General features: G+C 38.8%; 1 protein-coding gene across 3 annotated transcripts; it reads left to right on the top strand.

Moving 5' to 3' along the window:
• Positions 1 to 596: 596 nt before the first annotated feature.
• TRA2A (transformer 2 alpha homolog) lies at positions 597 to 24,753 on the top strand. Of its 3 annotated transcripts, none has more exons than XM_036397195.2 (8): positions 597 to 783; positions 9,731 to 9,864; positions 11,412 to 11,571; positions 13,928 to 14,116; positions 22,178 to 22,293; positions 22,727 to 22,834; positions 23,533 to 23,600; positions 23,776 to 24,753. In XM_036397195.2, the coding sequence occupies exons 1-8, from the start codon at positions 748 to 750 to the stop codon at positions 23,784 to 23,786; spliced, it is 822 nt and encodes a 273-aa protein (XP_036253088.1). In that variant the 5' UTR covers positions 597 to 747; the 3' UTR covers positions 23,787 to 24,753. The 3 variants fall into 3 exon arrangements, with proteins under 3 accessions (XP_036253088.1, XP_036253070.1, XP_036253077.1); XM_036397177.2 differs by having other exon boundaries at positions 600 to 783; positions 11,406 to 11,571; XM_036397184.2 differs by having other exon boundaries at positions 602 to 783; positions 11,406 to 11,571; positions 22,730 to 22,834.
• Positions 24,754 to 27,716: the final 2,963 nt, after the last annotated feature.

The raw sequence follows: 27,716 nt of genomic DNA, 5'->3' as shown, positions 1-27,716 counted from the left end.
CCGGAATTACGTTCTACCCAGTCACAGCTGCTTCCGCACAGTCGCCAAGTTGTCTTGAGCAGTTTCTTCCTTATCTCGGGAGTTCTGCCGTATGTTCTTGTAGCCCGTGAATTCTGCGTTCTTTGTGTCCACTATCAGTGGTAACTCCTTCTTCCCAGGCTTTGTTAGCCTCCTCCTAGGTCGGATATCACTGAAACATATCCAGCCCTGAACCTTGACAAGGCAATTCTACCGACAGCTAATTTGTCTTTTTAACGCCGGGACATCACTCAGTGCTTGCTTGATAGCTGCCTGTTTCAGGGATTAAATCCCCCTTTTTACTCATTAGGCTTGAAAGCTCACAAATATCAGACATCAAAGAACATCCTTTCTTAAGAACATTTTTTTACAAATTCCACATTTCTGCAGCAACACCCGCGCACCTGGCGGGCCGGGGCGAGGTTGCGGGACACCGCGCTCGCTCCCGCGCCGGCGGAGCGCGCATGCGCGGCGGGTCTCCCCGCAGCACCCGTCTCCTCCTTTGTGAGGGGCGGGCGCGGCCCCGCCCCGAGCGCGGTGCCGGGCGCAGACGGAGCGGCCGCGGCGGCGCCATTTTGCGGCGGTGCGGGAGGCGCGGGCGGGAGGTGGCTGTGGTGGTAGTGCTGGCAATAGCGGTAACGGTGGTGATAACAGCGGCCGTGGGTGTTGTTGCTAATCGGGACTAGCGTCCCCCTTTCGCCCCAGTCCCTTGGCCAGGACTCTGCCGACATGAGCGACGTGGAGGAGAACAACTTCGAGGGGAGGGTGAGTGGCCTCCCCTGCGCGGGCCGTGTCGCGGGGGGGATCGGACTCGGGGGCGGTGGGTGGCGGCACTCGGCGTCCTCGGGCCTAGCGGGGGTGGGGGCAGTGCAGCTTGGCTCTAAAATGGCTCCTTCGGGCGCCTGAGGCTTGCCTGGGCCGTGGGTGACGGCCCGCGTCCCTCTCTGCTGCCCGCGTCTCTCCTCACACGCTCCCTACTCCCATCGCCCCGGCGGGCTGCGGGCGCCGGTTCCCGGTGCTGCGGGCCGGCCCCTGCCCAGCCAGCGCAGGCTGATCCTGCGCTGCTGGAGCCCCGGGGTTCCTCCACGCTGCTCTGTTCCCATCCCGCGGTCCCGAGCCGCCTGGTTGCCGCCGGGCCTGGGGGTCGCTGTCCTGCCCGTTCCCGCGCCCCCGGCCGGGCCGCCGAGGCCTCCTCCCGCCCGAAAGAGGAGGGACCCCGCGCGCGTCCTTTTGTGCGAGGTGAGCGGTATCTCCTGGCTCGGGAGCTGCCTCGGGCCGGGCCCCCTCCCGCCACTGGGGAGGTCCGGCCGGTCGTTATTAAACCATTGAAAGACATCGATCGTGAAGCTGAAGGCTTCGAACGAGCTGCTGTGGCTTTGTAACCTCGTTAGGCCTATGTCTTCCCTCTGATGGCTGCGGGTTTTCATGTACACGTGTGACAGGTCCCTACCATTTTCAGTGTTTTTGTGGTTTTGTTTTTTGGTTTTTTTTTAAGTGATGATCGAGGCAAGCAGGAATTAGAAGCTGCTTGAAACAGGAAAGAAATGTCTGCTCCTCCATCACAATTTACTTTTTTTTTTAATTTTGCAGAGGTTTTCTTTTTGTTTGTTCTTTTAAGAGATTCTTTAGAAGAACACCTGAGCATCCTCTTGGTGACTCTCTCTGATGATCCAGTGACAGCAGCCTTGCAGTTACATATATAGCTACTGTCTGGGGAAACAAGCAATAAAATCTTGAAAGAACGGCATTACCTTCCACAAATTATTTTTGCATTACTATTGTTGCCATTTTTGTGGTAATTAAAAAAAAATCTATAGGCTGCAAGTTCTTTACCTAGCTATGCAATAACTGCTGCTGCTTCCTCGCGTGAGGTAAACAAAACCTTGCCTTGTGTTGATTGCTTGGACAAAAGGTGGCTGTGTAGCTAAGCAGTATTGGGGTAAATAAACAGATCTTTGAAGGGGTAACAGCTAAGTTTCAGAAACTTGAGCAGTGAGCGTGCTTGGTTATTTTTTTTCTCTTTTTCAAGATGACGGTAATCGCCCATTTTACAGTCAAGATTTGTATCTTTAAGGATTATTTTCTTGTCTGTATTCCCAGTGTGGGTTATTGTTAGGAAAGAAATTGTGTTAGGTTAGTTGTCAGAACATCGGTATTGGGCTCTTTGATGGGTCTGTTGTTTTTGTTACAAAGCTGTTACAGCTCTGTACTTTCAGCATTTCTGCACACCACCTCCTCCCAGATGTAGAATTAAAATGTTTTGAGAGAACATGAAGTCTGAAAAGTCCTATAGTAGCAGTTTCTGTGACTTCTGCTTATCAGTTTTTGGGTTTTTTGTTTTTTTTTTTTTTTTTTTTTTGTGATGGAAAATTTACCTGTTGGAAAGAACTGCTGACTGTGTTGAGTCTTCATTTGGAAAACTTCGTTTGTTTTTGCTCCCTACACTGAAAATTCTCAATCAATAAGGCATAACTGAGCATAATGGCAGGTACTTGATTGATTTCTAGTTGGGAGTTTTGTAGTTCTACTGAAGAACATTTGTAAGCTTTTTTATTTTTTTTTTCTTCAGTAATACTGCTTTGTTGTGATGGTACTAACATTCTTGAAATAAGGAATTCTATTTCAGAGTAATGCTTTATTTTTCGTTTCCATTGGAAGTGCTCACAGGCATAAAATTAAGCACATATAACTTTGAGGCTGTAATGTTTAGTCTGCTATTCCCAATTGGATAGGACTCTGTCAGACACTGAATGTCCTGATGCTTCAGTTTGCTACATCCAGGCACTGAGAGCAAAGCAGAAGTTTTCATTGAGAGAAAGAACTGCAGAAACTGGAAGAAAGTTTGTAAAGAACCTGTTTTCATGGAATTTGGCACGAATAAGAATTCTGAGTACCCTTTCAATTCTTCCACCCCCTGTCAGTTTAAGTGCTAATTAGTGTGATGTGCTTTTAAAAACTGAATGCCGAAAGAGTAAGGCTGTTTTAAGTTTAGTTTAAGATCTTTTATATTTCATCTGTGTATATGGATGTTGTCCCAAAAGCACTTCAGTGAAAGTTGAGTATTAGCAGAATTGTTTTAAATGCTAGTTTTATCGACAGTAAGATACTGTATGTGCTTTGCCTCTAATTTATGATTTTAAATTCATATTAACTTATCTGAATAGGCTATTAATAGTTATGGAAATAACTTTCAATGAAATTGCTTAGTTTGCACTCTTTAAAACTTCCATTTCTGAAGTATTGTGTGTGAAATCATTGTAGAGCTTTTCCTTCTTGAACTCACTCCTTTATTGACTTTTTTTTTTAAGCGCATATTTATCAAATATGCTCAGACTAATCAACATCTGCTCTGCTTTTGTGTCATTTTGTTTCAACTCGTTTCAAGCAAGTTCTTTATTAAGAATGTGGCTGGTTGAACAGAAGAAAGCCCCCTCCTCAAGCAAGGTGATTTAATAGAAAGAAATTTACAGAGGAATTAAAAATACAGTGGATGTGCTAGAGCTAAGTTTGTGGACATTAAGAATTAAAAAAAATTTAAATTGTGTTTCTTATCCAGTGACTTGGCTTTGGAAACATCAAAGTATTTTATCACCATTGAATGTTTTTTGTGAACAGATTAGACAAATGAGGCTTTTTTTATCTTTTATTTCTGTCAGATGGCAGGCAACTCTTACTTCCTTTCATATTTTTTTGTTATTTTTCATTATTTTTTATTAGTTTTTGTTATTTTATTATTTTTTATTTGGTGTTCAATCCTTGATGCAACTTTAGATGTTTCCCAGAGCAATGAACAGAAGGGAGTCTGAACAAACCTGCACTTCAGTAGCACCACTTGAAACTTTGATCAGTTGTTTCTGTTGAGCTTCTGGTAACATTTAATTTCTGTAATCTTAACAGTTTAGTAGTTTTCTACCAGTATATTCTACCAGTGTTGTTTGTCTAAATAGGCAAAACCTTTTATCAGAACAAAGGTAAAATGCCATTTTACAACTCTGTATTGATTGTCTTCATTCTAATGGTCCTGCTGTATGCAGGATCTTATAGTAGAATAAATAGTATAATCTAATAAAACACTTCAAGAAATGCAGGATTTTGCACGTGGCCCATCCTGTTGAAGGGAATATGCAAATTTCATAGGTACACAAGTGGCTTTTGGGTTAGTTTAGCTGTGAAAGTGCCTTATGTTTGCTTCATAAAGTTTGGATGCAAAATACTTAGATACCTATGGAATTACGGAGCTGATCAATTTTGAGATTATTTCTTTGGCAAAAAAAACCCCAAGGGCTTGCTTAGCTATTGTATTACACCTCTCCTGCAGTGGCAGTCTGCCACCTCTATGGAAAGGCAGGAATGTTGCTTCCCACACCTTTTCAAACACAAGCACAATGGACTGCTAATGCTCAGGGGTTCTGCATTCCCTTGGAGAGTGCTGTGATCACCCTGCAGTGTCTAATGACAATGTGTGAGAGTTTTTCTTCTGGAAGTCTGATTTTTAATTTTTATTGTTTTAATCAAGCTTAATAAATTTTGCATTGTTCTGGACCTTGCCAGCTGGGAAAACCGCTCCTTTTGAACACGTTCTTTTTGCTGTCTTCCGTGTCTGGTAGAGGAATGACTACAGAACCCTCCCTGAAGAGGTGATTTTCAAGCCTCAGTGAGAAGATGAGCTTGTAATTTCAAAAAGTTTATTGCTGAAGCCTTTTCTTTCTTTTCATAAGTGGGATCATTGCGAAATACATAAAGTTTGCTTATGTTAGTAACTTTTAAAATATCCATGTCTTCTAGGTAACAACTTAAAAGATGCTTTTTATACAGAAGCTTATTATGTGTACTATTGTCATAGTCATAGAAGATCAGCTAATTAAGGGATCCTTTTTTTTTTTTTTAGTATAGTGACAGATCACAGTATGAAGCAAAAAGGATTTAACTTCTCTTTTGAGTTTCAGGGAAGGTTGGTAGATTCCTGCCAAAATATAATCTTGTCCTCATAAATGAGATGTCAATAGCTTAACAGTTTTATCCGGTGTATGTGGGCTGCTGCTAAATTCATGTTTCTTTTTTGACTGCTTATATTTTTCTGTCCTCTTTTAATAGAGTTTGACTGCATTTATTTTTTTAGTTTGGGTAGGAGTTTTTAACAAGATTTTTTGGAAATGGTATTGCTCGACCACTTGTCCTGTCCTTTTTTTTTCACTCCAGGTCAAATGAATTTCACCTGATATTTCTGTGGGATTTAATATTTTGGGTTTGTTTTTTTTTTTTTTTCATTTCCCATGCTTTGCTATGGAAAGCTTATGGACCTAGTTTATAAACTATGGACCTAGTTTAAACTTAGGTCATTATTTTTGGTTAGCATCTCACTTTAAATTTTGATAGCCTTTCAGTCATACTCTGAAATTGTAAGGTGAGTGTTAGGGTAAGGCATGACAAGTTCAGGACAGAAGAGTAGTGTGAAAGAACATGAGATTGTTTTGTTTGGTTGGTTTGATAAAGGTGTTGGTTGGTTGGTCACTTGTTTGTTTTGTTTGTTGTGGATCCCCCCCCATGTTCTTTACCATACCTTCTTTTGATGGGTGGAAAATGGAAAGAATACTTCTTCAAGACTTCTGTAATTCTCCTCTGCATAAAAGCGTTTAAATGCTTTTAAAACAGTAATTACATTGGAAAGTAGGATTTCTTTTGAAAAATGCAAGGGATTTAAGTGGTAGATAGAACTTTTTGATCAGTTAAACAGTTTTATCAGTATGGATGAAATACAAGGACTGACTGATGCCTGGCTCAGATGGATCATCTAAAGCTGTTGGTAGTTGCTCAGTGTCTGGGTTTGTATGATCATGGAGTAGTGGGGGTGGAGGAGAAATCCTTTCTATATCACTTTGGTTTGTTACTTCTGGGAATGAAGGAAGGTAACAAGGATTAAAAATACTCCTCAGTACTTTCTTTAAATGCTTCTAGCTGTGTATTTTATCCAGAGAATCAGTAACTGAATCTGCAAAATTTTTTTTATTTTTGTGTTTGTCTACAATTTTGGCTCCAAGTTCCAATTCTTGGTGAATCATTAGTCCCATTTCCTGGTGTGTATTTGAGGAAACCACTACATCTTACTCTGAAGAAGCACACTGTTACAACGTAGTTCGGTTTTTTGTAATTACTTTTTGCAGGGGGGGAGGGTGTTCGGGTTTTTTTGTGTGGGTGGGTTTTTTGGTGTTTTGGGGAGAGATGTTTCCTGGAAAAGTGTTATTGGCAGATGCAGGGTTTATTTTGAAAGGGAAGTCTGATCTGAAGAGTATGATGAAGTTCTGTTTCTTTTCCTGCAGACTCTAGCAGCAGCAAATTTAGATAGTTTGACATGGGGATAGTGAATTATCTGCCTACAAGTTTGCAAGGGTGAAAGTAGTGACTGGACAGCTGCATAACGAAGCCCAAGGCATTAAGATAGGTACTGTCTGTAGGAAGCTGGTGGGATGAGGAGCTGAGTTTACACTGAGTCTCATCTGTGGCCCTTGAATGACTAAGGATCTTTAGAACAGAAAGATAAGAAAGTGGTGCTGACGATCCAAAGTGCAATTTTAGTCTTTTCTCTCCTACACAATATTTAGTTTCTGTGGTAATAACAGAGCTAAGATGAGAATGCATAGGTTGCTTTAAGACTGGTACAAAATTGAGGTATTTTAGTGCATTGGGGTAATAGAGTTGTCTCTTATGTTAAAGATGACATACTAAGAGCGTTGAGTACTTTTGTCATATGTATTGCAGAATGCATATAAGTGGTTCATGAAGAACAATTGGGTTGGTCTGTGGTGTAGACTAATATACAGCTTACTAATTGTTTAATTATAGTGGTAAGTAGAGAAGAAAAATTCTTTAAAATCTCTCTTTGTGATTCCTCGAAGCTCTGAATCCTTTAATCCCTACCTGTAGTTTTGCTGATATAAATATTACTAGGCACTTTCTCAGCATCATCCTTAAGTCCTTAAACTTTTGCAGGTTATTGTGATTCTCTTAGTCTCCTTTAGAAGCATTGTAGGAGTTGTAACTAGGTGAACTATGTTGCATTAGAAGATGAGATGTAATTGCTTCCCAGTGACAGTGTGCAACTGCAATCAGGTAATCTCTATTCAGCTGCAGCTTATATCCACAGTTACTTGGTTGAGGAAGTTCAAAATCTCTGAGAATTTACATGGTTCCCTCTGTCATTGTGGATTTCAAGTTGTATATTTGTGAATAGAGCCCATAAGGGTTTTAAACAGATACTTCCAAAAGGCCTTAACCTATATGAAATTATGTAATATTTGCTTTTGTCAACTTTATATAGATTTGGTGTCATAGCTGATATTATTAAAGACTCTGTGGGTGGTGTTGTAAGATGCTTCAGTTGAATAGCTAAGAACACTAAGCTGACTTGAGCAATTGTGTCCATGGTACTTTTGGCACCTCCCAGCACTTCTAGATTGTGCAGGAGCCAGGGATGGGATGGGGGTTGCCTTTGTTCAAGTTTCCAGAGTTCTCGTTCAAGAATTGATCTTTCAGATGTAAAAAGTATGGAAAATGCAGTATCCTTATGAAGGAGTGTCTGAGGAGGGTGAATTCTTTGTCTTTTTTATTGAAGGGTGTTTTCTAAATCTGATGTAACTTTGAATGTTTTTCCTTATTACTGATCATTTTTACTAGGGAGAAAAATACAAATAGTTCTCAGAGAAATTGGCAGTTGTTGCAAGTGATGAGTTATAAAGAGAAGAATTTAAGAGGCTGTCAGACATTGAAGAGTACAAAGAGGCGAGGTGATAAAAAAATAATATTAGTGGTTATAAGAGAAATTTTTGTTTATTGCAGACAGTGAATTCCAAATGTTAAGCCACCAAATTTGGTAATATTTAAAGGCATGTACATAATTTATTTCAGTGAAGTCCTGTAGTTAGCTCAGTACATAGCCATCTTCATAAGGGTTATATGGTCCACTGTTCACAGCCAAGCTTTGAATTTGGCCTTCATTATTAAAGTTTGGCAGGCCTATCATCCTAGTAGGTGACATTCTCCATGAGTCCTTTGTCCTTTTTATTGAGGTAAAGGGGAGTGGTAGTGTGGCTGCAATAGTTGTTAGTAAGGAGCTTCTCAGGTTCTATTTCTGGTGAATTTACTTTCTGGAAATAAGAAGACAGCATCTTTGAAAAAGAACTCCAGCCCAAGGTAGTGAAGAATTTTAACTGCAAAAGAAACTGCAAATCTGGACATAGGTAGAGTAAGAAAGAGAAAAAATTGTGAAGACAGTCAGATGGAGAAATCATGCAAATAAACATGAAATGTAACACCTGTGGGAGGGGAACTTGGTATGCATTTTTCATTAAGTTTTTTGTGGAGTTACAAATGTATATAGCATACTGTTCTGTAGCGGTTTTTATAGCTAAGCTCCCTAGAAATGCTGTGCACTATAAAATGTGAGGAAATCCTAACCTGCTCTTTGTTTGCTTGTTTTCCTAGTTTTTCTCTTGTGTGCCTTACCATGCAAGAAAAAAACCCCTCCTGTTTTTACTTCTATTGCATTGCTTTAACTATACGGTTCTACATCTTAGTTTATATGGATTATATAAGGAAAACAGGATAACAATGAGGAAGAAAAAGTAGGAAGAATAATAATTTATGTTGCTTATACCTATATGCATGTATTTTGTGAGTAAGTATGTGCATAGATAGGTTTTGACTGGAAATCTTTGGCCATTCTGTTGAATTGAATGTCTTAGTAATCTGTAGGAGTAAAATTTTGGATATTTAATACTGAGAAGCACATAGTTATTATTTTAGGGGGGGGAATCACTGATATCAACACTTCAATATATTTGTGCTAATTAGTTTTTAGTGTATCTATGTATCTTACAAAAAAAAATCTCAGAGGGAGGAGGGTAGCTTTGCAAATACAGTAAAACACTGAGAACTCAGTAAGCTTATTGTTAGAACATAGACACTTATACAGTTTTAAAGATAATTTTTTTAAAAAGTTGTTTTATAAAATAGTTTCTTGCACTTTACCTGCTGGCTTTTCAATTTGGTAGATAACATCTGAACTCCAGCAGAGTTTTATAATCCCCACGTGCTTAAATATACTAAATGTTCTTTTTCCATTAAGGTTAATGTTCGTGAAGAAATTGAAGAGTTTTTTCCAAGAATGTGGAAGATAAATCAAGATAAAAGAAGGCTAATGAAAAGTATTAAAGATCAGAAAATTAAAATTGAATGGGGGAAAAAATTGAACAGAAGATTGGTCAGATAGAAGCACTTGAATATTTTTTTAAGGCTATAATGAATTGTTTGAATTGGGGAAGAATACACGAAGTATGAAAAATGAAAAACTCAATGAAGAATGAAGAAAAGTAGAAAGCAAGAGTGAAGTAGAATTAAAAGAATCTGGAAGAATGAATGGGTCCTAGGTTAAGTAAATGTATGGTTTATGTTCCAGTGTCTGTATGATCAAGTTGTAGATGAATTTGCATGATTACTTAGTTAATAGAGAATTGGTGATCTGGTTCAAGCAGGGACCTATTTGAGGCAAGCATACAATATTAACAGTGGGTTAGCAAAACGAAATTTGTTTTGGAGGGTATTGCCTAACCATTTGTTTTTCAGGAGCAATCAATATAATAGAATTACTGTACTGTAAATGTTAGGAGTTAGGCATTTACACAACCAATACCATTTTTAATACTGTCTTTTTTGTTAGGAGTCTCGCTCCCAGTCAAAATCTCCAGCTGGGAGTCCTGCTCGTGTAAAATCAGAGAGCAGGTCAGGATCTCGCAGTCCATCGAGGGCTTCCAAACATTCTGAATCGCACTCTAGGTCAAGATCAAAATCAAGGTATGTTCACAAAGTTATTCATGTCAGCTCAGTGTTACTGCTGTTATTTTAGTAGGTTGGTGAAGTTTCTTTTCCCCTGTTGTAGAAAATACAAACTCTTTGGGATGTATTAACAGGGATATGTTAATTTGCCTGTTTGTGCTCGTACAAGTGGATAAAGTTGGAAATTGATTTCATGGGTACGAATAGAGAAAATACTATAATTATAAGTAATCATGTAGAAATCACAGCTGAAATATGTAGGTTTCTCTCTTCCAGAAGGTAGAGAATGGATTGCATTTCAATTTTGTGAAGCTGCTTCCTTCTCCTGAAATTTTTTATGGGGGAGTTCTTGTGTAGACCTCTCCTTTAGGGGGCAAAAAAAAAAGTGAAGTGACACCTGACGCCTACTCTTTTTACTCTTACATAAAAAGAGTAAGCTGTCTAACTGTTGGAAATACTGGAAAACAGTGTTTGTGAAAGTTCTTGACATTCTTTCATTGGAGGCTTTAAAAATATAATCAAAAACTTTGTCTTAATTTGTGTGTGGTCTTAATTTATGAGAGTTTTAAGATTTAAATTCATTTTTCAATGCTGCACGTGTCTTCTCTGTCCTTCTCTGCCCCAAGTATGGATGTGTGGAGGTAAAGCTTTATAGCTTTCAGGTCTGATGGAGCTTGCATGGATCAGAAGAGAAATGTCTTAGGCTTTTTTCTCTAAATATGCCATAAATATTACCTGGTTTATACTACCTATCTTCTCTATTCCCTTTTAGCAACATATTGATGAAAATGGGGAGAGCTACTGAATCTTTCTTTAACAACCTCGAGAGAAACCAGAAAACAGCATTTGTAGCACTAGAGGGGAAAGAGGAATAGTCTTACTGTTGTCTCTCCTTCCCAGTTCTTGGAGAGATCAGTAATACATCTTCTCTATTTATACACTTTATGCCAGAGCAACTGAAAGAGTTGATGTGCTCTGAATTGCCAAAGTTCAACTAATGTTACAGTTTCTCTTCTTGCAGTGTTTAGCCAGGTGATTACCTACCTTATTATCAGCAAGACATTTGCAAAGAAGTGTTTGAGGATTAGAGCAGGTGTTTGGGGTTTGCTTTTTTTTTGGTCTGGAATAATTTTCATGCCTAGACAAACTTTACTTGTAGATATTGCAGCACTGTAGTCCTGCCAGGTGTTTCAATTTTTCAGTCAAAACAGTTCTTTACAGTGTGGCATATCTAATTTCTGTGCCACTGTGCAGTTGTTAGTTAGATAAGCAGCCAAGCTGATGTAAGTTTAAACTCTGAAATTCGTGAAAGCTGTTGTGAATATAATCCTCAGTGTATGCCAGAAATACTCTCAAAGAGTTAAAAATGGTGCTACTGAGCAAGCAGGTTATTAGAGATCCATGCAATCTTTAGGTGTGCAAGGTAGAAAAAGCTTAATGGGTTTAATATTGTAGACACCATCTAAAAAAGATTTTTCTCTAGAAAATGTACTGTTTAGAGTTCAATAAATGATGGCCACATGCATTTGCCCTGACTGAAGGCTTTCTCTTTGTCGAAGATCCAGGTCCAGAAGACATTCGCACAGACGTTACACTCGTTCCAGATCCCATTCTCATTCCCATAGGAGACGCTCTCGAAGCAGATCATACACGCCAGAATACCGTCGGCGCAGGAGCCGCAGTCATTCACCAATGTCCAACAGGAGAAGGCACACTGGCAGCAGAGTATGTCATGTTCAAAAAGGCTGAGTATCGACAAAACAATTGCTGCTTGTATCAGTGTAGTGCACGTTACCTGCAGACTGAGTTTGACCTGCTGGTTTGTCACTGGAGGATGCAGGGATTGGATGGGAGTGGGGGTTGTGTGTGGAGCAATCTCTGTCCTTACAGCTGAGCGCTTACTTCTTGGGCCTGCAACTAACTGGCAGGGAAGTTGTAGAATTTAATTGAAAAACATTCTATTGCAAGTCAGTATGTGCAGGTAGGGTGACATTTGGCTTCAGTCAGCTCTAGAAGTTGAGCTGTTCTGATTCTTTTTTTTTTTTGTTCTTAAAAGTATATAACCTTTACAAAAATGAGACCACATCTGTGTATGCTGGCAACCTGAAAGTATTGATAAGATTGACATAGGGATCCATAGAAGGAAATTCCCAAGTGTTTATTTGCTTATAGAGCATATGTTGAAGATTGCTTGTGATTTTAGGCTTCTGATTGTTTCATTTGATTTACCTTGAAGTAATGCCTTGTGTTATTAGGTAATAAGTAAATCTTTATAGTAGACTAGAAAAATTTACATTTGTGGAAAGGAGGCGCAGTAAGTCTTTCCAAAATATAGATGAGACATGTTTCTGTATGAGCAGGAGGAAGTATAGCTACACCAACCAAAATCTAAAATACTAATCCTGTCATTCTGAGATTTCTCCTTGTGTCCTTCTTTGTAACAGCAGAATGGTTGGGGTTGAAAATTGGAAAGCAATTTTGCCACTTCTTCTCTTGTAGAGAGAGCTTGCATACTGGGTTGATGGGAGGCGGTACAAAAACCTAATACAGAAGTTGCCCTTTAGTCCTCCACAATCAGTTTAGGCCTTCCAGTGGTGATGTAGTTGTCACTTGGCACTTAGGGTCTGCAGACTGATCTCAGTATTCTCTTGCCTTGGAAAAACTCATGGGGTTTAAGTCTAAGAGGGGTGTTAAAAACATGCAAGAGGTATGGATGTGGGGAGGAATTTACCTGAACAATTATTTAAATGACGGATTTCATTATACTTATAGGATTTTAGTAATAAAATTAGTCTAGTTGCCAGTGCCATTGAAATATGGAGTAAAAAATACATATCTTGATGTGCATAATTAAAACTTTTGAGTTACAAACTGCCAGGTCTTGTGCTCTTTAGCTATAGTGTGGAATTGCAGAATATTCATGTCTTAAAACAGAAGTTTGAACTTTGGCAAATGGAAAGAAAGGAACTTCACATATGTGAATAGTGCAGGCATCTTATTTTCACAATAGGTTCCTGAGCAAATGTGCTGAAAAAAATATGACAGAAGATCTAAACCTTTTCAGTCTTTGAATCAGGCTGAAAAGCAGGCACTGAGGCATAAATTATAATTCATAGATGACTTACTGAAACTGAAATACAACTTTCAGTTGTGTCAGCTTCCAGTTGTTATTTTGGCAGAGACAATAAATCTCTGTGCTTGTTGCTGGTGTTCTAAATTGCTGCATCTAGTAGTACAGGTGCCAGACACCTAACTGAAAAACATGAAAAACTGAAAAAGATTTTGATCAAAATAATCTTACAGAGGATTTGTTAGATACAAATTCTCTGGCATGTAAAGACATTTTGAACCTAAAAGAGGACTTGTACCTTGTACTAGTACATATTTGACTTTGTCTAGATGAAGTGAAATTTTTTAAGTATCCCACATCATGATAGAGAGTGAAGAGTTTTGTGCTACAGAAATATGCATGCTTTTGGATTACAGTTTCACAGAACTGGCCTTCAACACTTGTTGCTCTCTAGATGAAAGAATCAGGTGCCTTTCATCCAGTTTACAAGTGGAAAGATTAACTTACAAGTGTAAATATTGACTTTCAGTATATTGGGTAGGAAATGCTGAGGTGGAGGAAGTTTCAGTAGGAGCTAGATTATAGTTCAGTTGCCTGTGCTTAGGAGCTCAAGTGCTCACATGGATTGTGGGCAGCTGGAGGCAGCGTGCACTCATAGTGCCTGTGATCACCATGCAAAAGGGCTGAAGGTGGGAGTTCAGGCTGGCCGACCTGTCTGCAGCACAGATTTGTGTGTGGTGTCTGCCCCTTGGTAGTTTAAATATTAAATACTAATAACATGGGTTCCTCTTGTTCTGTGGCTTTTCTGTATATCAGAATGATACATTTTATTAACTGTTTTTTACCAACATGAGAAACTTGTCTTGGTCTTTTTTCTAAAATAAAAACCATTGAAAGTAGTTGCTTTTTGATACAATCTTACAATTAGAATGATAATGATATAAGAATATTCAATTTTTAATAATTTTTTAGAAACAAAAACTAATTGGAGTTGAACATTTGTGTTACCAGGCTAATCCAGATCCTAATACCTGTCTTGGAGTGTTTGGTCTCAGTTTGTACACTACTGAGAGAGATTTACGTGAAGTCTTCTCCCGTTACGGACCTCTGACTGGTGTCAATGTGGTTTATGATCAGCGGACTGGACGATCAAGAGGATTTGCTTTCGTTTATTTTGAGAGAATTGATGACTCTAAAGAGGTAAATGCATGCTTTGCTACTTTTTTCAGGTGTGCTCTTTATGCATTATCTTCATTAACTGTCTGTAAAAAAAGACAACGAGTTTTTGAGTGTGTATTCACTAGCAGATTCTCACACTGAGATTAATTTTAAATGCTTTGTTCAAGCAATGTGGCAGTTCTAAACAAATGAAGCATCTGAGTTCAGGTACATGGGCAGATATTGAGCATAAGCTGTCTGTATTAAATCACCAATGAGCTCTGGACTTTGATTTTAGTCCGTTACTTCAAAATGCAAATAAATCTTTAAGGCTTCTATATCTAAAGTATTTTTGAGATACTTTTGGAAATCAAAGTTTTAAGTTGTTTTCTAAATGAAAATTCTGGTGATTCCTTGTGTATTTTCTCCTTTTAGGCATGTCATTGTACATTTGAAAAACAGTGGGGTTTGTCTTGATTTGTGCCTTGGTCAATTGCTTTCCTTGTTGTTTAACAGATAGCTGTTAATAGCTAGACTGAGTTGGTAGTATAATAGATCTGTAAGGAAAGAATCAAAGAATATGAACAGCAGCCTGTGTTATGATCCACCACAATTTACATTAAGCAATAGTTCTTTTTACCCCTATAATGATACCGTGAAGTTTACCACGTTTACTGAAATTCGTAGATAAAGTTGCTATTAAAAGTAAAGACACCCTCTAAAAACTACTTTAAGTCTGCGTTGCGTGCATCTCTTTCTTTGGGACAGACTTCATCTTGTTTATGGATTAATAGGTTTGGGCAGGTGTGCTGTTTGATTCTGTGTGCATTTGCCAGGTTTTATTTATAAGGAGATACTAAATACGACTCCTCTCTTTATAGATCATTTAGTATTGAAGGCAGGGAGGATGACTGCTCTGGAACCTATCAGAAGCTGAAAAATAAGAATGCTGCTGCTACTTGATGATATTTAAATGAAAAAAAACTTGTATTTGGATTACTTGATTGAACTAAGTTCTTGTGTTTGACTTCTGGTATGATCTAGAATCAGTTTATGGGAAGAGTAGTCTGTAGATGTATATATGTGTGCTTGTTGCAAGTTATAGAGGTAAGTAAAAGGACACAAAACTTCCTTTAGTGTCCCTTCTATATTCTCCTGCAGTCTCAGTTGGAGAGGTTGGTGGAGACATTAATGGGATGGATAGCTGTATATCCATCTGTCTTTAATGGCCTGCTCTGTTCTAACTTCTAGACTTGTATTTCTTTGCACACTGAATTTGTTGGGATTTTGAAAAAGTGGCTGTTTTGTAAAACATTTTGCATCTGAAATATTTGCACAGTATTCTTTGGCACATCCATGTACCAGTCTTGTCTGCTGGTACAGCTTTTTTTCTTTTTCTTTTTTTTTTTTTTTTAAAGCTTCATATGTCCTTAGAGGTAGGGTTTTTCCCTGGTTGCCACGGGCAATGGTCATGCGTGATACCATGCATTTCTTAAAATGTTCCGTGTAAATAGCATGAAGTAATTTGTTTAGCACAAAGCTGTTTTGGCAGATGCTATGAAGCTGGAATGCAAAGGAAAACAAAAAGAGATGTTACTTCCATTCAGTAATACAGAAGTAAAGATTAGGGCCTTAAGCAGGTACCAAAATAATTTGGAATGTAATTAAACCCATTTTTCTTTTCTCCAGCGGGTTGGTGCCTAAAAAGGGGGAAAGGATGCAAACTCTCCCAACACCTGGAATTTAAATAACTGAAATATTTTGGCAAGAAGGACAGAAGCAAAACTTGTTTATTTGACTACTTCATGAGCCTTGAGGACAGATTTGAAGATGGCAATGAGTGGCAGCTGGTGTAGAAAAAGGGGAGATATATAAACGTAGGTACATACAGACATATAGCTAGATGGCTGTACGTGTGAAATTTTGCAGCAGGCCCTGTAAAAGAACACTGAAAGAAACGTAGCATTCTGTGTTTGGAAGATATGCATACTCAACTTTCCAGACTAAAAGCAATGACACTTGAATTACTTCTGTTCTGAATAACTAACTCCTCTTAAAAATAATAATAATTTTAAAAACTCCAACCAACCAAAAACCATAACCAGAATCCCAAACCTTCAACATCCAAAGCATCTAAATAAAGAGATGATATATTGAACTAAATTACAACCCCATATAAAGATAGATGGATTAAATGAGAGTAGAACTCTAGGGAAAAAGTTGGATTTTTCATAGTCTCTACTATTGCCCTTCAGGAAGGCTAGCATAGGGAAGCTTCTCAGCAGACCTGCTCTGAAATACAGGTAATACTAAAATTTTACATCAAATTAATTGTGAGTAGTTATGTTTAAGCTTTCATAACTTAATTACTGTCAGTTGTGCATGGATTCTCGTGCAGCTAAAATCCCTCAGGATCTTTGTCATCCTACCACGTTTACAAACTGGATCAGTTATAGAACTAGTTAAAGTGTTGCTGTGAGTCATGATTCTGAAACCAAGTTGTGCAGTGGCCATATGGTGGTAAAGACATTTTAAGTTGTCAACTAGATCAATGTTTTGGAACTCCAAAGACAATGTAAAATAGCATTTCTTAAAGGTGATACTTCTCAGTGTCCTAAAAATACAGAAGGGACAGTTTTAAAGTGTATTTTTACCTAAACAGTTTTAAATTTTCAGAATTTCAGATTATCAGGCCATAACAGCCTTGTTGTTAGCTGTTCATGAGCATCTTGGTTATAAAGAGGAACAGAAGCTTAGCTTTTGATAACTGCTACACAGAGAAGCTGCCAAAGCATCACAGTAGCTTCAGACATTCCACTACAACAGGACTGAGAAAGAAGTTTTCAAAGCATGTGTCCAGTCCAGGAGATTTCTTGTAGAATATGTTCTATTCTGTTTGAAACTCTGCCAAGGTTAAGATGAAACTTCATGATCAGACAGAAGGTTCCTTTTCCATCAGATGTCTTTTATTGCAGTGGTATGGTGTTTGCAAAATAACACTCAACTGGATTCTTAGGTTTTGATCCATATTGAAGGTGCTCGTGGACACTGTCTTTAGTTCAAAGTGTGATAGCAGACAGTAAATGTCAAGGACTGATGGATGTCTAGGAAACAACTGATGAATGTCTAATGATTGTATGGGAACCTGAGGATTTGCTGTGCCAATGTTCTTGTCTGTCAGCTTGTTCAAAGCCTGTTTGAAAAGCTTCTGTCATTATATGCCTGTTTTTAGAATGGGTATATAGTGGGTTTAATTTATTGTAAAGTTATTTTATTTCAAGAAGTTTTTGGTTTTATAAAAATATTAGGTATTGCTTTTTTGCCTTAGGTGGTGCAGCGTCTTGTCTTGGCCACCCTTTTCCAAGTCCTCAGAATGTGCAAGTCCTTTGCGTGTGCAACATGCAAAGGGCAATATCTGTAAACATCTGTTCAAGACTTGTTTCTCACACTCTCTTACGTAGTCGTCAGTATTGGCAACACTGGCATGCAGCCAGTGTTGTAATATTGTTTTGCAATGTTTTCACTAAATTATAGAGGATATTCATCTGCCCATCACATAAGGACTTTTCTCCTGTGTTTAAGAGGATTACTAACTTCTGTGTACTAGGATGAGAAAAAAATTAGGTTGATGGAGGAGGAATTGTGTCAGGGTCTTACTTAACAGTAAGTTGAGAAAATGATGAGTGAAAAGTGCTGGCTGTTCTAGGGACGTGGTTCTTACTACAGTTACCAGGGATGTCATATGCTGCTAAACCAGCTTTTCAGTAGCTCAGACTGTGAAGTGTTAGTTGTTTAAACTGAGGCTACTATGAATGTACTGTCTGTAGGAGGAACTCATCTAAGAAGCATCAGCTACAGCAGCTGTTGGCAATATGGAATTTTCTAATGCTAGTTAGATGTTCTTCAAAAAGTTTTGAGCATCTTTCCAGAACCATTTTCTGAAGTGCTGTTCATTAACAATCAACACAAATCAGTAACATCATTCAGTTGCCAAAAACCAGAATAATAATGGAGTTTATCAGTTCAACTTGAAAAACATAAAATGTGTGATGCAAGCAGACTAGCTTAGAACCAATGTTATTGAACAGAACTCCCATGGCTTGTTGAAGAAATGGTTTAAGTATTGTTCGTGGTATCAAAAACAACCCTTCATACACCAGAAAAGAGCACTAGAAGGTCTCAGATGTTTGGAATTACAAGTTACAGACTTCTGGAGACTGAAATACCATGAAGTTGAAGCTCTAAAGTATGCTTTAAAGATAATACATTGAATCTATCAATGCTGAAGCTCATAATTGTGTATGTTTAAAAGTTATCATTGAAATCTCAAACTAGAGAATGTAAATTGAATGTTGTTTGAAAGTGAAATGGACACTTGAATTGAACTTGGTGGACTGCAGCAAGTGTAAAAAGATAAGTTTCGTTGTTAATTCCATCAGGTTTTTTTTTCCAGAATTTTTTTCAGTTGTTCTCAGTAAATCCAGAACTGAATGAGTAATCAATTACTGGAGGGGGGAATCTAATCCATTGTGTCTTTCATCCCTTGCTGTACCTGTGATGGAGTGGAGATGATTTTTTTTCAGTGTCATTAAATGCAGTAGACAAGAACTTCGAGTAAAAAACAGACAAAGAAACCCCCAGAACGACAGCGAGGAAAAGAAAAGGCAGTACCTTGTGTAGTTATTTTTAAGTTGTGAGAACGTATTTTCAAAATAAGTCACAATATAAACTGCTTGTGTTTGACTATTTAAGCATATTCAGTCTGTATGTTGTTAACTTTTTAGTGATTGAAAGTTATTTGAAATAGTTATCCGGACTGGAACTCTTTAATTTTTTTTAGTGAATTCTTGATTAACTAATACCAGCCACCCATGTAAGTTTGCGCATTTAATTAAAAGTTGTGTTTCCGAACTTGTTTTACTCTATCTACCTAATTGGTCATACATGTAGAAAACATTATATATTGCATTAAATATCAAATGACCTTGAAATCTTTCTTAAATTTATTGCTTTCTGACTTTTTTGAGCCACTGGAGATGATACTGTAGTTCTGGAACTGCTCATTTGCTCAAACTAACACCTTATAGATAATCAGTTTTCTTATTATGGATAGTCTGCTGAAGGTTTAAAATTCCAAAACTTTAAAAATGTGATCCAAGATTGAACCTATGTCATTCCCAGTCCTAGTTCTGTGTTCTGACTGCAGACATATAGATGTATATTCTAGCCTACAAAAATCAAGTTTTTCATAGAATTTGCTACTAGAATTTTTATTATATGTTCATAGGAATGCTGTGTTCTTGCTTACTGTCCTCTTGCAAAAGCCATGCAAGTCTTTTAACGACATACAGATATTTGGAAAATAATCTAGGTTGTAATAAAAATAGATTGTTGACTGTTTAAAGACTCCTAAGAGGGTACTGTGTGTCTTAAAAACCAATATTATTTGATTTTTTTCTTTTTAAAGTTTCATTTCATCATCTTAAACAGTATTTGAGAATTTATTAAACAGCATTTGAGAATCTGGCATTTTTAGAGAGAATATGCAATTTTTTCTCTTTGATACTGAAATATTCTTAGCATGGCAGTCATGCACACCCAAAACCATTGAGAAAAGGAAAGTGAAATTTGTTTTGAATATGACCGGCAGTAAGAAAATTTTGTGAAACCCAAAACTTTTTTGTACACTACTTTAACTTTCAGTAAAGCACAGAAGTGGCAGTGATTAGGATCACTTAGATATTTTTACAGCCTTCATACAAAATAAATACTGTTGTATCAGTTACATGAACACAGGTTTTCAGAGAGGGTTTTTTGTCATCTCCAGCAGTCCTTACCTAATAATGCCAGCGTAAGCACTTCAGAGACCTGAGGTGTGCAGTTAAGAGTGGTGCAGAGAATCTTCTCTTTAGAAGCAATTTCCAGTTGCTAATTACTGAATATGAGTGATCCATACTATTAATTGTAGGTTTTGGCTTTCCTGTTTGAGGATGCAGTCAGCACTATAAGAGGCTTTATTGTTTTTGTCTATCTATTAAAGATTTTCTCTATTTAAAAAAAATTTAATTGGCAATTATTGCTGAGAGCTGTAAAAGGAAAATGTTTTAATATTTGGTAGGACATTAGAAATTATGGCCAGGGTGTTGGGAGTTCTGTGCAGTCTGGTAACCATGATCTTTATACACTGAAATGTAACACATTTCCTGGTATTTCTAAAACAAACAGCCAGCTCTCAAAATTAATTCTTCATTTCTCTTGCTGGTATGTTGGTCTTCTTTATACTGCTCCCTCTTTCACAGAATTCTTCCTCTGGAAGAGGTGTTTGTTGGCTTAACTAAATAAGACAAATATGCCAGATGTTCTGGATTTGAGGTGGCTTCTTGTCAGCTAAGCTTATTATTCTGGAAGTTGTTAACTGGGCTTGAAAATGCCATGCTGCAGAAAATTTCTTACAATTTAACTTGCTGCATTTCCAGAAAGATGTGTTTCATCACAAAGGTAATTTTTCAGCCAGATATTTGTAGCCTTCATCGTTAGGCTTGTGCGCACATACTCTCCTAGGATGTGCACACAGATTTATTTTCATTTATATCATCCTTGTGGGAAAAAAAAAAGGTGTTAAGGCTAGAAGACTAAAGCTGAGGAATGTGTTTTAGTCACAAAATATACCTGAGTGTATATTGAAAGACTTGAAATGCTCTTTGCTGTGCCTTGCAGTTGGCTAAATGTAGTTAGTTTTGTACAGGAACTCAAATCACTAGGTGGCGATATAGTATGGACACAAACAGCATTACTAAAATACAAACTCTCTCTCAATAAATACATCACTGATCATCAGTCACCTCCAGTTTGGACACAGCAGTTAAATCATATGGATATCAGATTTCTGTATCTCCTTTACAATTTGTATGTAAGTTCAGTGAGGCTCTTGTTAGAGTTGAGATTTTTGAATAAATGTTTCATTATTAAAAAGAAGAAAAAAAGTTCTCTGTTTAGAGCCACCTTCATGTTTTGAGGTTGTGTCTTGTTTTTTGTAGATAAAAAATAGCAAAGTGGTTATGTTCTTTAACTCAAGACTGTAACAGTGTCTCTTCTCCAGACGTGAAAAATTAAAATAATGTGTATTGGACTAAGTGCTATGCTTAGTGTTGAGAAGTAAGTGGTGTGTATTGGTATTTCAGGGATTCTATAGCAGATAACAAAAGCTATTAAAATTCAAAAAGCAAATTTAAAAAAAATCCTTTCAAGTCCATTATTAGCTTTTAAAATTAATTGTTGTGGATTTGTTGGGGTTTTGGTTTTTAGGTTATTTTTGCATGGATATAAGTCTCAAAAGTTCACTGTGCCCCTTTGAATAACTTACTTTGATGGTTTGAGTTTGTGAAAGGCCATTGTATTGATTCTCAGAGTGGAGGAGCTGGGGCTGGAACACCCAGCGAGTGCGTGCAGGGGCTGCGGGCAGTTCTGAAGGCACGGGCGTCTGAGCGCAGAGCCTTGTGTGTATCACTTAAGCGAGCTGCTATTGTGAGAGGGAGTGGGGAGGAAGGTTGTAATTAGGTATCCATGTAGGCTGAACCCGCCATTTTACTAAGCTCTGCTGAAGTAGGTCCTTGTAAGGGAGATGGCAGGAGGCTGGGAGAGCATGAAATGGCAGCCGACGAGCAGTAATCCGGCCATATGCACCCTACAGGAAGCCACTGTTTTGCACAGCTTTTGAATCCGCCCGTCCCCTCTGGGGCAGAGACGGCGGTAGGAAAGATGCAGCTTTCAGAAAAAAGCTGGTTTGACTTTCAGTTTGCCTTTCACATGGGTAGAAGATAAAGTCTAGGGAGAGTGGCTGTGTTAGTGGTTAGCCTGTGCTCCCTTAAGAAGGATTGAGAGTCGCATTAGTTCGGCCCCCCAGTGTAGTCCTGTAACACCACCAGCACACAGGCATGGGCACAAGAGATGAGCCAGTCGCCACAGTGGGGCACTAGTAACCAGTCTAAACAAGACAAGTTCCGGGCTTGTTTTTCTGGTGGAAAATAATGTGTTTGTACATAGCCTTCCATAGTTACCAGTAGGTTGCAGATGTCACATCCCTGTTCCTTGTCTCTCCTGCAGGCAATGGAGCATGCAAATGGAATGGAGCTGGATGGCAGGAGGATTCGAGTGGATTATTCAATCACCAAAAGAGCACATACACCCACCCCAGGCATCTACATGGGCAGGCCAACACAGTGAGTTCAGTGGATTTAAACTGAACGCTAGATTCTGGTTGAAGAAATTACTAACATACACTCTCAAATCCTACTGTTGTTTATTGTATCTTGATTTGTAGAAATATTGAAGGACCTGTTAATAAAAAATAATATCCAGCATGATCAATTCATGTATCCTTAGCCTGCTGAAATTCTAAAGTGCCCATTTGCCTTTGATTTTGATGGGAATTAGCATCAAATCCTTCGTTTTTCTGGGAGATTTGGAACGTGTTTTTATTTAACTACTTTGTCTGTATATTTTTGTGATACAGTCTTAAGTGTCTGATTTACTACAAGACCACTTAAAAAATATTTTAAATAATTTATATTTATCTCTCTAATAATTTAACTCAAGATGAAGACTAGATATATGAAGGGGGTTTTGTTTTTGTTTTTTCTTTTCCCCTAATAGCAGTGGAGGAGGTGGTGGCGGTGGAGCGGGTCGTCGCCGGGACTCATACTATGATAGGGGGTATGACAGAGGGTACGACAGATATGAAGAATATGACTACAGATACAGGTACCTTATCTTTATTTCATTTCTGTAACAGTGGGTTTGTTGGAAAGTTAGATGACAAAACATACTCAGTTTGTAGCAATATTCTGCATGCATGTCTGTTATGTGTTAGAGCCTCATTCCCTTAGGTTTTATGGGACTGAAGTAGTCAGAATCTTCAGTGTTTATGTAATTTGGTTTTACTGTTGGGCAAGGGGTTAATTTTGCTGTGCTAAGGAGGTGTAGAGCATGTATCCCAGGAATCGAGTGGACAGATAAAAAGGGAACTGATTTTTCTATGCTGTATATAGAACCAGGGACAGCTGATACACACTGCTGTTTAAAAAGGGATTATTTGTAGATGGGATTTTTAATGCTTGACATTTCATAACCATCTTGCTGTTTTGAAAGTTATCTGGTTTCAGAGAATGTTGTTCAACAAGAATTGTAGGCATCTGGAAAAGCACTTTATGTGTTTGTAATGCTAGCGAGAGTTTATTAAATTCTTTGTCTGGGAATATCCTAGAGTTTAAACACATCAAATAGAGAAATATAAAAGCATTTGTTAAATAACCATAAGTCACAGCCAAATAAAGCAGAAATCATTCATGCAGGCCAAGTCTTTCAGTGCTAAGGAAGTGGTTCTGTTCTGTAGAAGTGATGTGAATAAGGCTCCTTTCATAATGGATGTTGTTTGGTTTCTTTTTTAATTTCCTTTAAAGGAGACGATCACCATCGCCTTATTATAGTCGATACCGATCGCGATCAAGATCCCGTTCCTATAGTCCAAGTAAGTAAATACAAGTGAATAAACAGGATCTGGCTGTTTTTTGTTATATGAATTGATCAATGGGAATTCTGAATGTGAAAGCAAAAAAAGCTGGGCACAGTTAAGTTGAGATAATGTGTACAGTTAGTTTATGATTGTGTAATTAGTAATTGTGTCATCTTTTGTTTTTTTCCAGGGCGCTACTGAAGATCAGAAGAGTTACAGTTGAGGACTTGATTTTTAAATACAAAGTTCAGATCTTTAGCTTCCCTACTGCTTTCCCTTCCATCTTCCCTTTCTTGTCCTCCTTCCAGCTCTTTCACAAGTCTTTGGTTCATTTAGAATATACATATTTTCAGTTGAAGTATTCCTGTTTTCCACCCCTTCTTATTGTAATACTCTTAAATATTGTAATTGTTGTAGTTTTTGTGTAGTAAAACATCTTGAGCAAAAAAATAGAAAACCCCAAAGTGCTGATACATTTTGGAAGTCATTCCTATTTTATTTCTAAAACAGTTGGACTCCTGACTAATCAGAAGAGAGCATTGATATTTTTAAAGCTTGCATGTCATATGTAGTATACACACTCAGATACTTTAACATAAACCTGCATTTCCAAGTAACTTGTTAATCTTTCTGTTAAAATGTTTACCTATTACTTTGATAAACAAGTAATGACTTTGAGTCTTTTCTGTAATGATAAATTTGCTTAGATAGTCATGAACCAGAGGATTTTTAATTTTTTTTTTGTCAAGTAGTTGCTTTGAAAGTAGACTATTTGAGCTAGATCAGAGTTTGGTGTTTGACTGACTGGGAGAATAGATCCTTGTACACTCAAAATTAAGGCTGTGTGTTTTATAGAAAAAAGTTTCTGGATTGCTACACAGTGGATAACAGTTGAAATTAAAATTGTTAAATTCCTGGGGTCTTTGTGGTACTTCATTGAATATTTCCTTTTAATTGGTGCAAGAGAAAAATATTTATTGAACATAGCAATTAGTTATATAATTTGCTGTTCATGAAAGAAAAAATGGCCAACTTTTTGGTATTGAAATAATGATGGAGCAAGTTTTGTTTCCAGTCCTTTTTGAACTTTTGGAAGTATGGATGGAAAAACCTACAGCTATGTGTAAACCTTTTTTTTCCCCCCAATAAAAGTTAAGTCCACTGATAATGTGGTTTCTTGTCTTTCATTCTGCGTCTTGTGTCACTTTGGAAGGTAGATTAAACAGTACTTGATACTGGGGTATAGTTGATAAAGTCAGCTTTTACCTGTCTTTTCAGGAGCCTTGTCTTCCCTGAGAATCAGTATGTGGTTATTTGGGATGGCTAACCTGGGTGGGTAGTCCAGCTTTCTCTTGTGCCATCCTTGTCACTTGCTGGAGTTGTGGTGAGATGGTGGAATAAAAGAAACCCTGTTGACTTTGTTGAGTTTTCTGGCAAGTGGCTGGTTGAATGTTGATATTGCCACAGCAAAAGGAATACAACCACAAAGCCCTTGCAGCAAATTTTCATCCTGATTGTCAGCGAAGGCCACCAAAAGAGTTTATCATGATTCTAAGAGGGTAAGTGTATGAAATGTAATTGCATTAGCTGTTTCTGTGTTGGTGCCAGGAACTATTAACAAGTAGTTAAAAGAAACACCAGCACACATCTTTAAAGTTTGTTAGAATATGCCAGAAAAATTGGTGACAAAACAAGTTCTAACTGGTTATTGCTCAATACCTTTGAATCCATGATGTCTTACCATAAATTTCAGTTGGAAATTCTTAGTAAATTGAAAGCAGAGTAGCTGAAACACTGAAGCCAAATCTTTCAACTCTGATGAATTTACCTGTATTAATTAGTGATCCAGGCAAATTAGGAAATGTTAAGAAAATTTTTCTTTGTAAACCAAAGTCCCAACATCTCAAGAACTATTGGTATATTTAATTTTGGTTTTGTTCTTCCAAAACATGGAAAGCAGTGTGCAGAAACAGTGAGTTGGCCAGTGTGACACCCAGGCACAAGGACTGCAAGGAGGATCCAGGGAGCTTACAGGCCTATTGGTCTGACCTTGGTGCCCAGGATGGTTGTGGAGCAGCTATCTTGAGTGCCATCACACATACAGGACAGCTGAGGGATCAGGCCCTGCAGGCATGGGTTTAGGAAAGGCAAGTCCCACCTGACTAACCTGATCTCATCCCATGACCCAGTGACCCGCTGAGTGGGAGAGGGAAAGGCTGTGGATCTTGTCTACCTGGACTGCAGCAAGGCCTTTGGTAGATACTGTCTCCCATAGCATATGGCATTCTGGAAAAGCTGGTAGTCCTGTGGTTTGGACTGGTGCACTCTTCACTGAGTAAAAAAATAGTCTGGGTATCTTGCCCCAGAGGGTGGAGGGGAATGGTGCCACATCCAGCTGTTGGCCAGTCTCAAGAGGTTCTCCAGGGCCAGTCCTTTCCATATCTTCATCAGTGATTTGGATGAGGGGATTGAGTGCACCCTCAGCAAGCTCACAGATGATGGCAAAATCGGTGGGAGCACTGATCTGCAGGAGGAGCCTGAAGGTTCTGCAGGGGGATCTGGACAGGCTGGATCAATGGGCTGAGGTTCAGTAAACTTAAGTGTCAAGTCCTGCAGTTGGGTCACAGCAGCCCCAGACAGTGCTACAGGCTGGGGGCAGAGTGGCTGGAAAGCTGCCTGGCAGAAAAGGACCTGGGGATGCTGGTCCACAAGCTGGCTGAGAGTGAGCCAGGAGTGAGCCCAGGTGGCCAAGAAGGCCAGCAGCAGCCTGGCTTGGATCAAGGACAGTGTGGCCAGCAAGATTTACCAGTGATTGATCTGCTCTACTCAGCACTGGAGAGCCACACCTCAAATCTTGTGTCCAGTTTTGGGCTTGTGACTTCAAGAAAGACATTGAGGTGCTGGAGTGTGTTCAGAGAAGGGCAACAGAGCAGGGGAGGGGTCTGGAGCACAAATCCCTGTGTGGAGTGTCAGAGGGAGCTGAGGGGGTTTAGCCTGGAGAAAAGGCTCAGGGGTGACTGCATCACTCTACAAGTGCCTTAATGAGGCTGTAGAGAACTGGGGGTTGGTCTCCTGTTCCAGGCTATAAGTGGTACATCAAGAGGACCATGGCCTCAAGCTGTGCCTCTGGAGATTCAGGTCAGGCATTCTGATCTCTTGACAGAAAGGGTTATACATTGGAATGGATTCCCTGCCCAGGGAGGTGATGGAGTCACCATCCCTGAAGGTGTTGTGTTCCAATGTGGCACTCAGTGCCAAGGTGGTGATTGGTCAAATGTTGGACTTGATCTCAGAGGTCTTTTCCAGTCTGGACCATTCTGTGTGGATTATGGAAAGCAGTGTGCAGAAGCAGTGAGGAAGCCCGACGCAAAAGCATGGGTAGTAGCTGCAGTGTGGGTTGAGGGAGGCATTTGGGCTCAGGGAATTAGGATAACAGGAAGTGAGAGTGAGAGGTGACTACTTTCTGCAGTGTATGGTATTTGTGGCCTGTAATTGTCCAGGCTTGAGAAGTTTTGCCAGCCAGGGAGCAGCTCAGCTCATATGTTGCCTGGAAGCTGAAGGAGGGTTGCAATACTGAGCTTGGAGATTGTTGCTTCCAATAGATAGATCTGTCGACTTAACATCCTACTTAGCACAAATCCATATAAAGTTATCAGTGAGAGCAGCATTGTATTACATGGTTCATTTTGTGCTTCATGTTCAGTGATGTAAGGCAGTCCACTTGAAGAACAGGTGAAAGCGGTAATTCCTGCTGTCCTGGACATACTTGTAGATGTCTGAAATGTATGAATAATTGCTGGACTTAATTGGCCATCTCTAAAACTGGCAGTCCTGAAAAGGAAAGGGTCATTTGCAGCTGTTTCCTCATTTGTGGGTGGGGCTTTTTTGGTTGGTTGGTTTGTTGGTTGGTTGGGGTTTTTTAACTGAGATCACTTGGGCAGAGATCTCTGGGTTAGCAGGGGTTTTTTTTAACTTTTGTGGCTTGCACTCTCCCCAGTAATGGGAGTCTCATCTCTGCTTTGTTGTGAATGGATTTAGGAACATTGTTTCTTTATGCTCCAGGTTCTGTGTATGAAATTAATCAGCCAAAGTAATTTTAACTGTTTCTGCAAACACAGCTACTGAAACATA

Source organism: Molothrus ater, chromosome 1 (assembly GCF_012460135.2).
Source record: "Molothrus ater isolate BHLD 08-10-18 breed brown headed cowbird chromosome 1, BPBGC_Mater_1.1, whole genome shotgun sequence".
Classification (NCBI taxonomy): domain Eukaryota; kingdom Metazoa; phylum Chordata; class Aves; order Passeriformes; family Icteridae; genus Molothrus; species Molothrus ater.
This window is presented reverse-complemented; position numbering and strand designations above follow the sequence as displayed.

Bases quoted from the DNA above. Each gene is read 5' to 3' on its own strand.
- TRA2A (XM_036397177.2), top strand. From the start codon at position 748: ATGAGCGACGTGGAGGAGAACAACTTCGAGGGGAGG. The intron at 11,572-13,927 runs GTATGTCATGTT...TTGTGTTACCAG, and splicing joins GAAGGCACACTGGCAGCAGA to GCTAATCCAGATCCTAATAC. The intron at 14,117-22,177 runs GTAAATGCATGC...TCTCTCCTGCAG, and splicing joins GAATTGATGACTCTAAAGAG to GCAATGGAGCATGCAAATGG.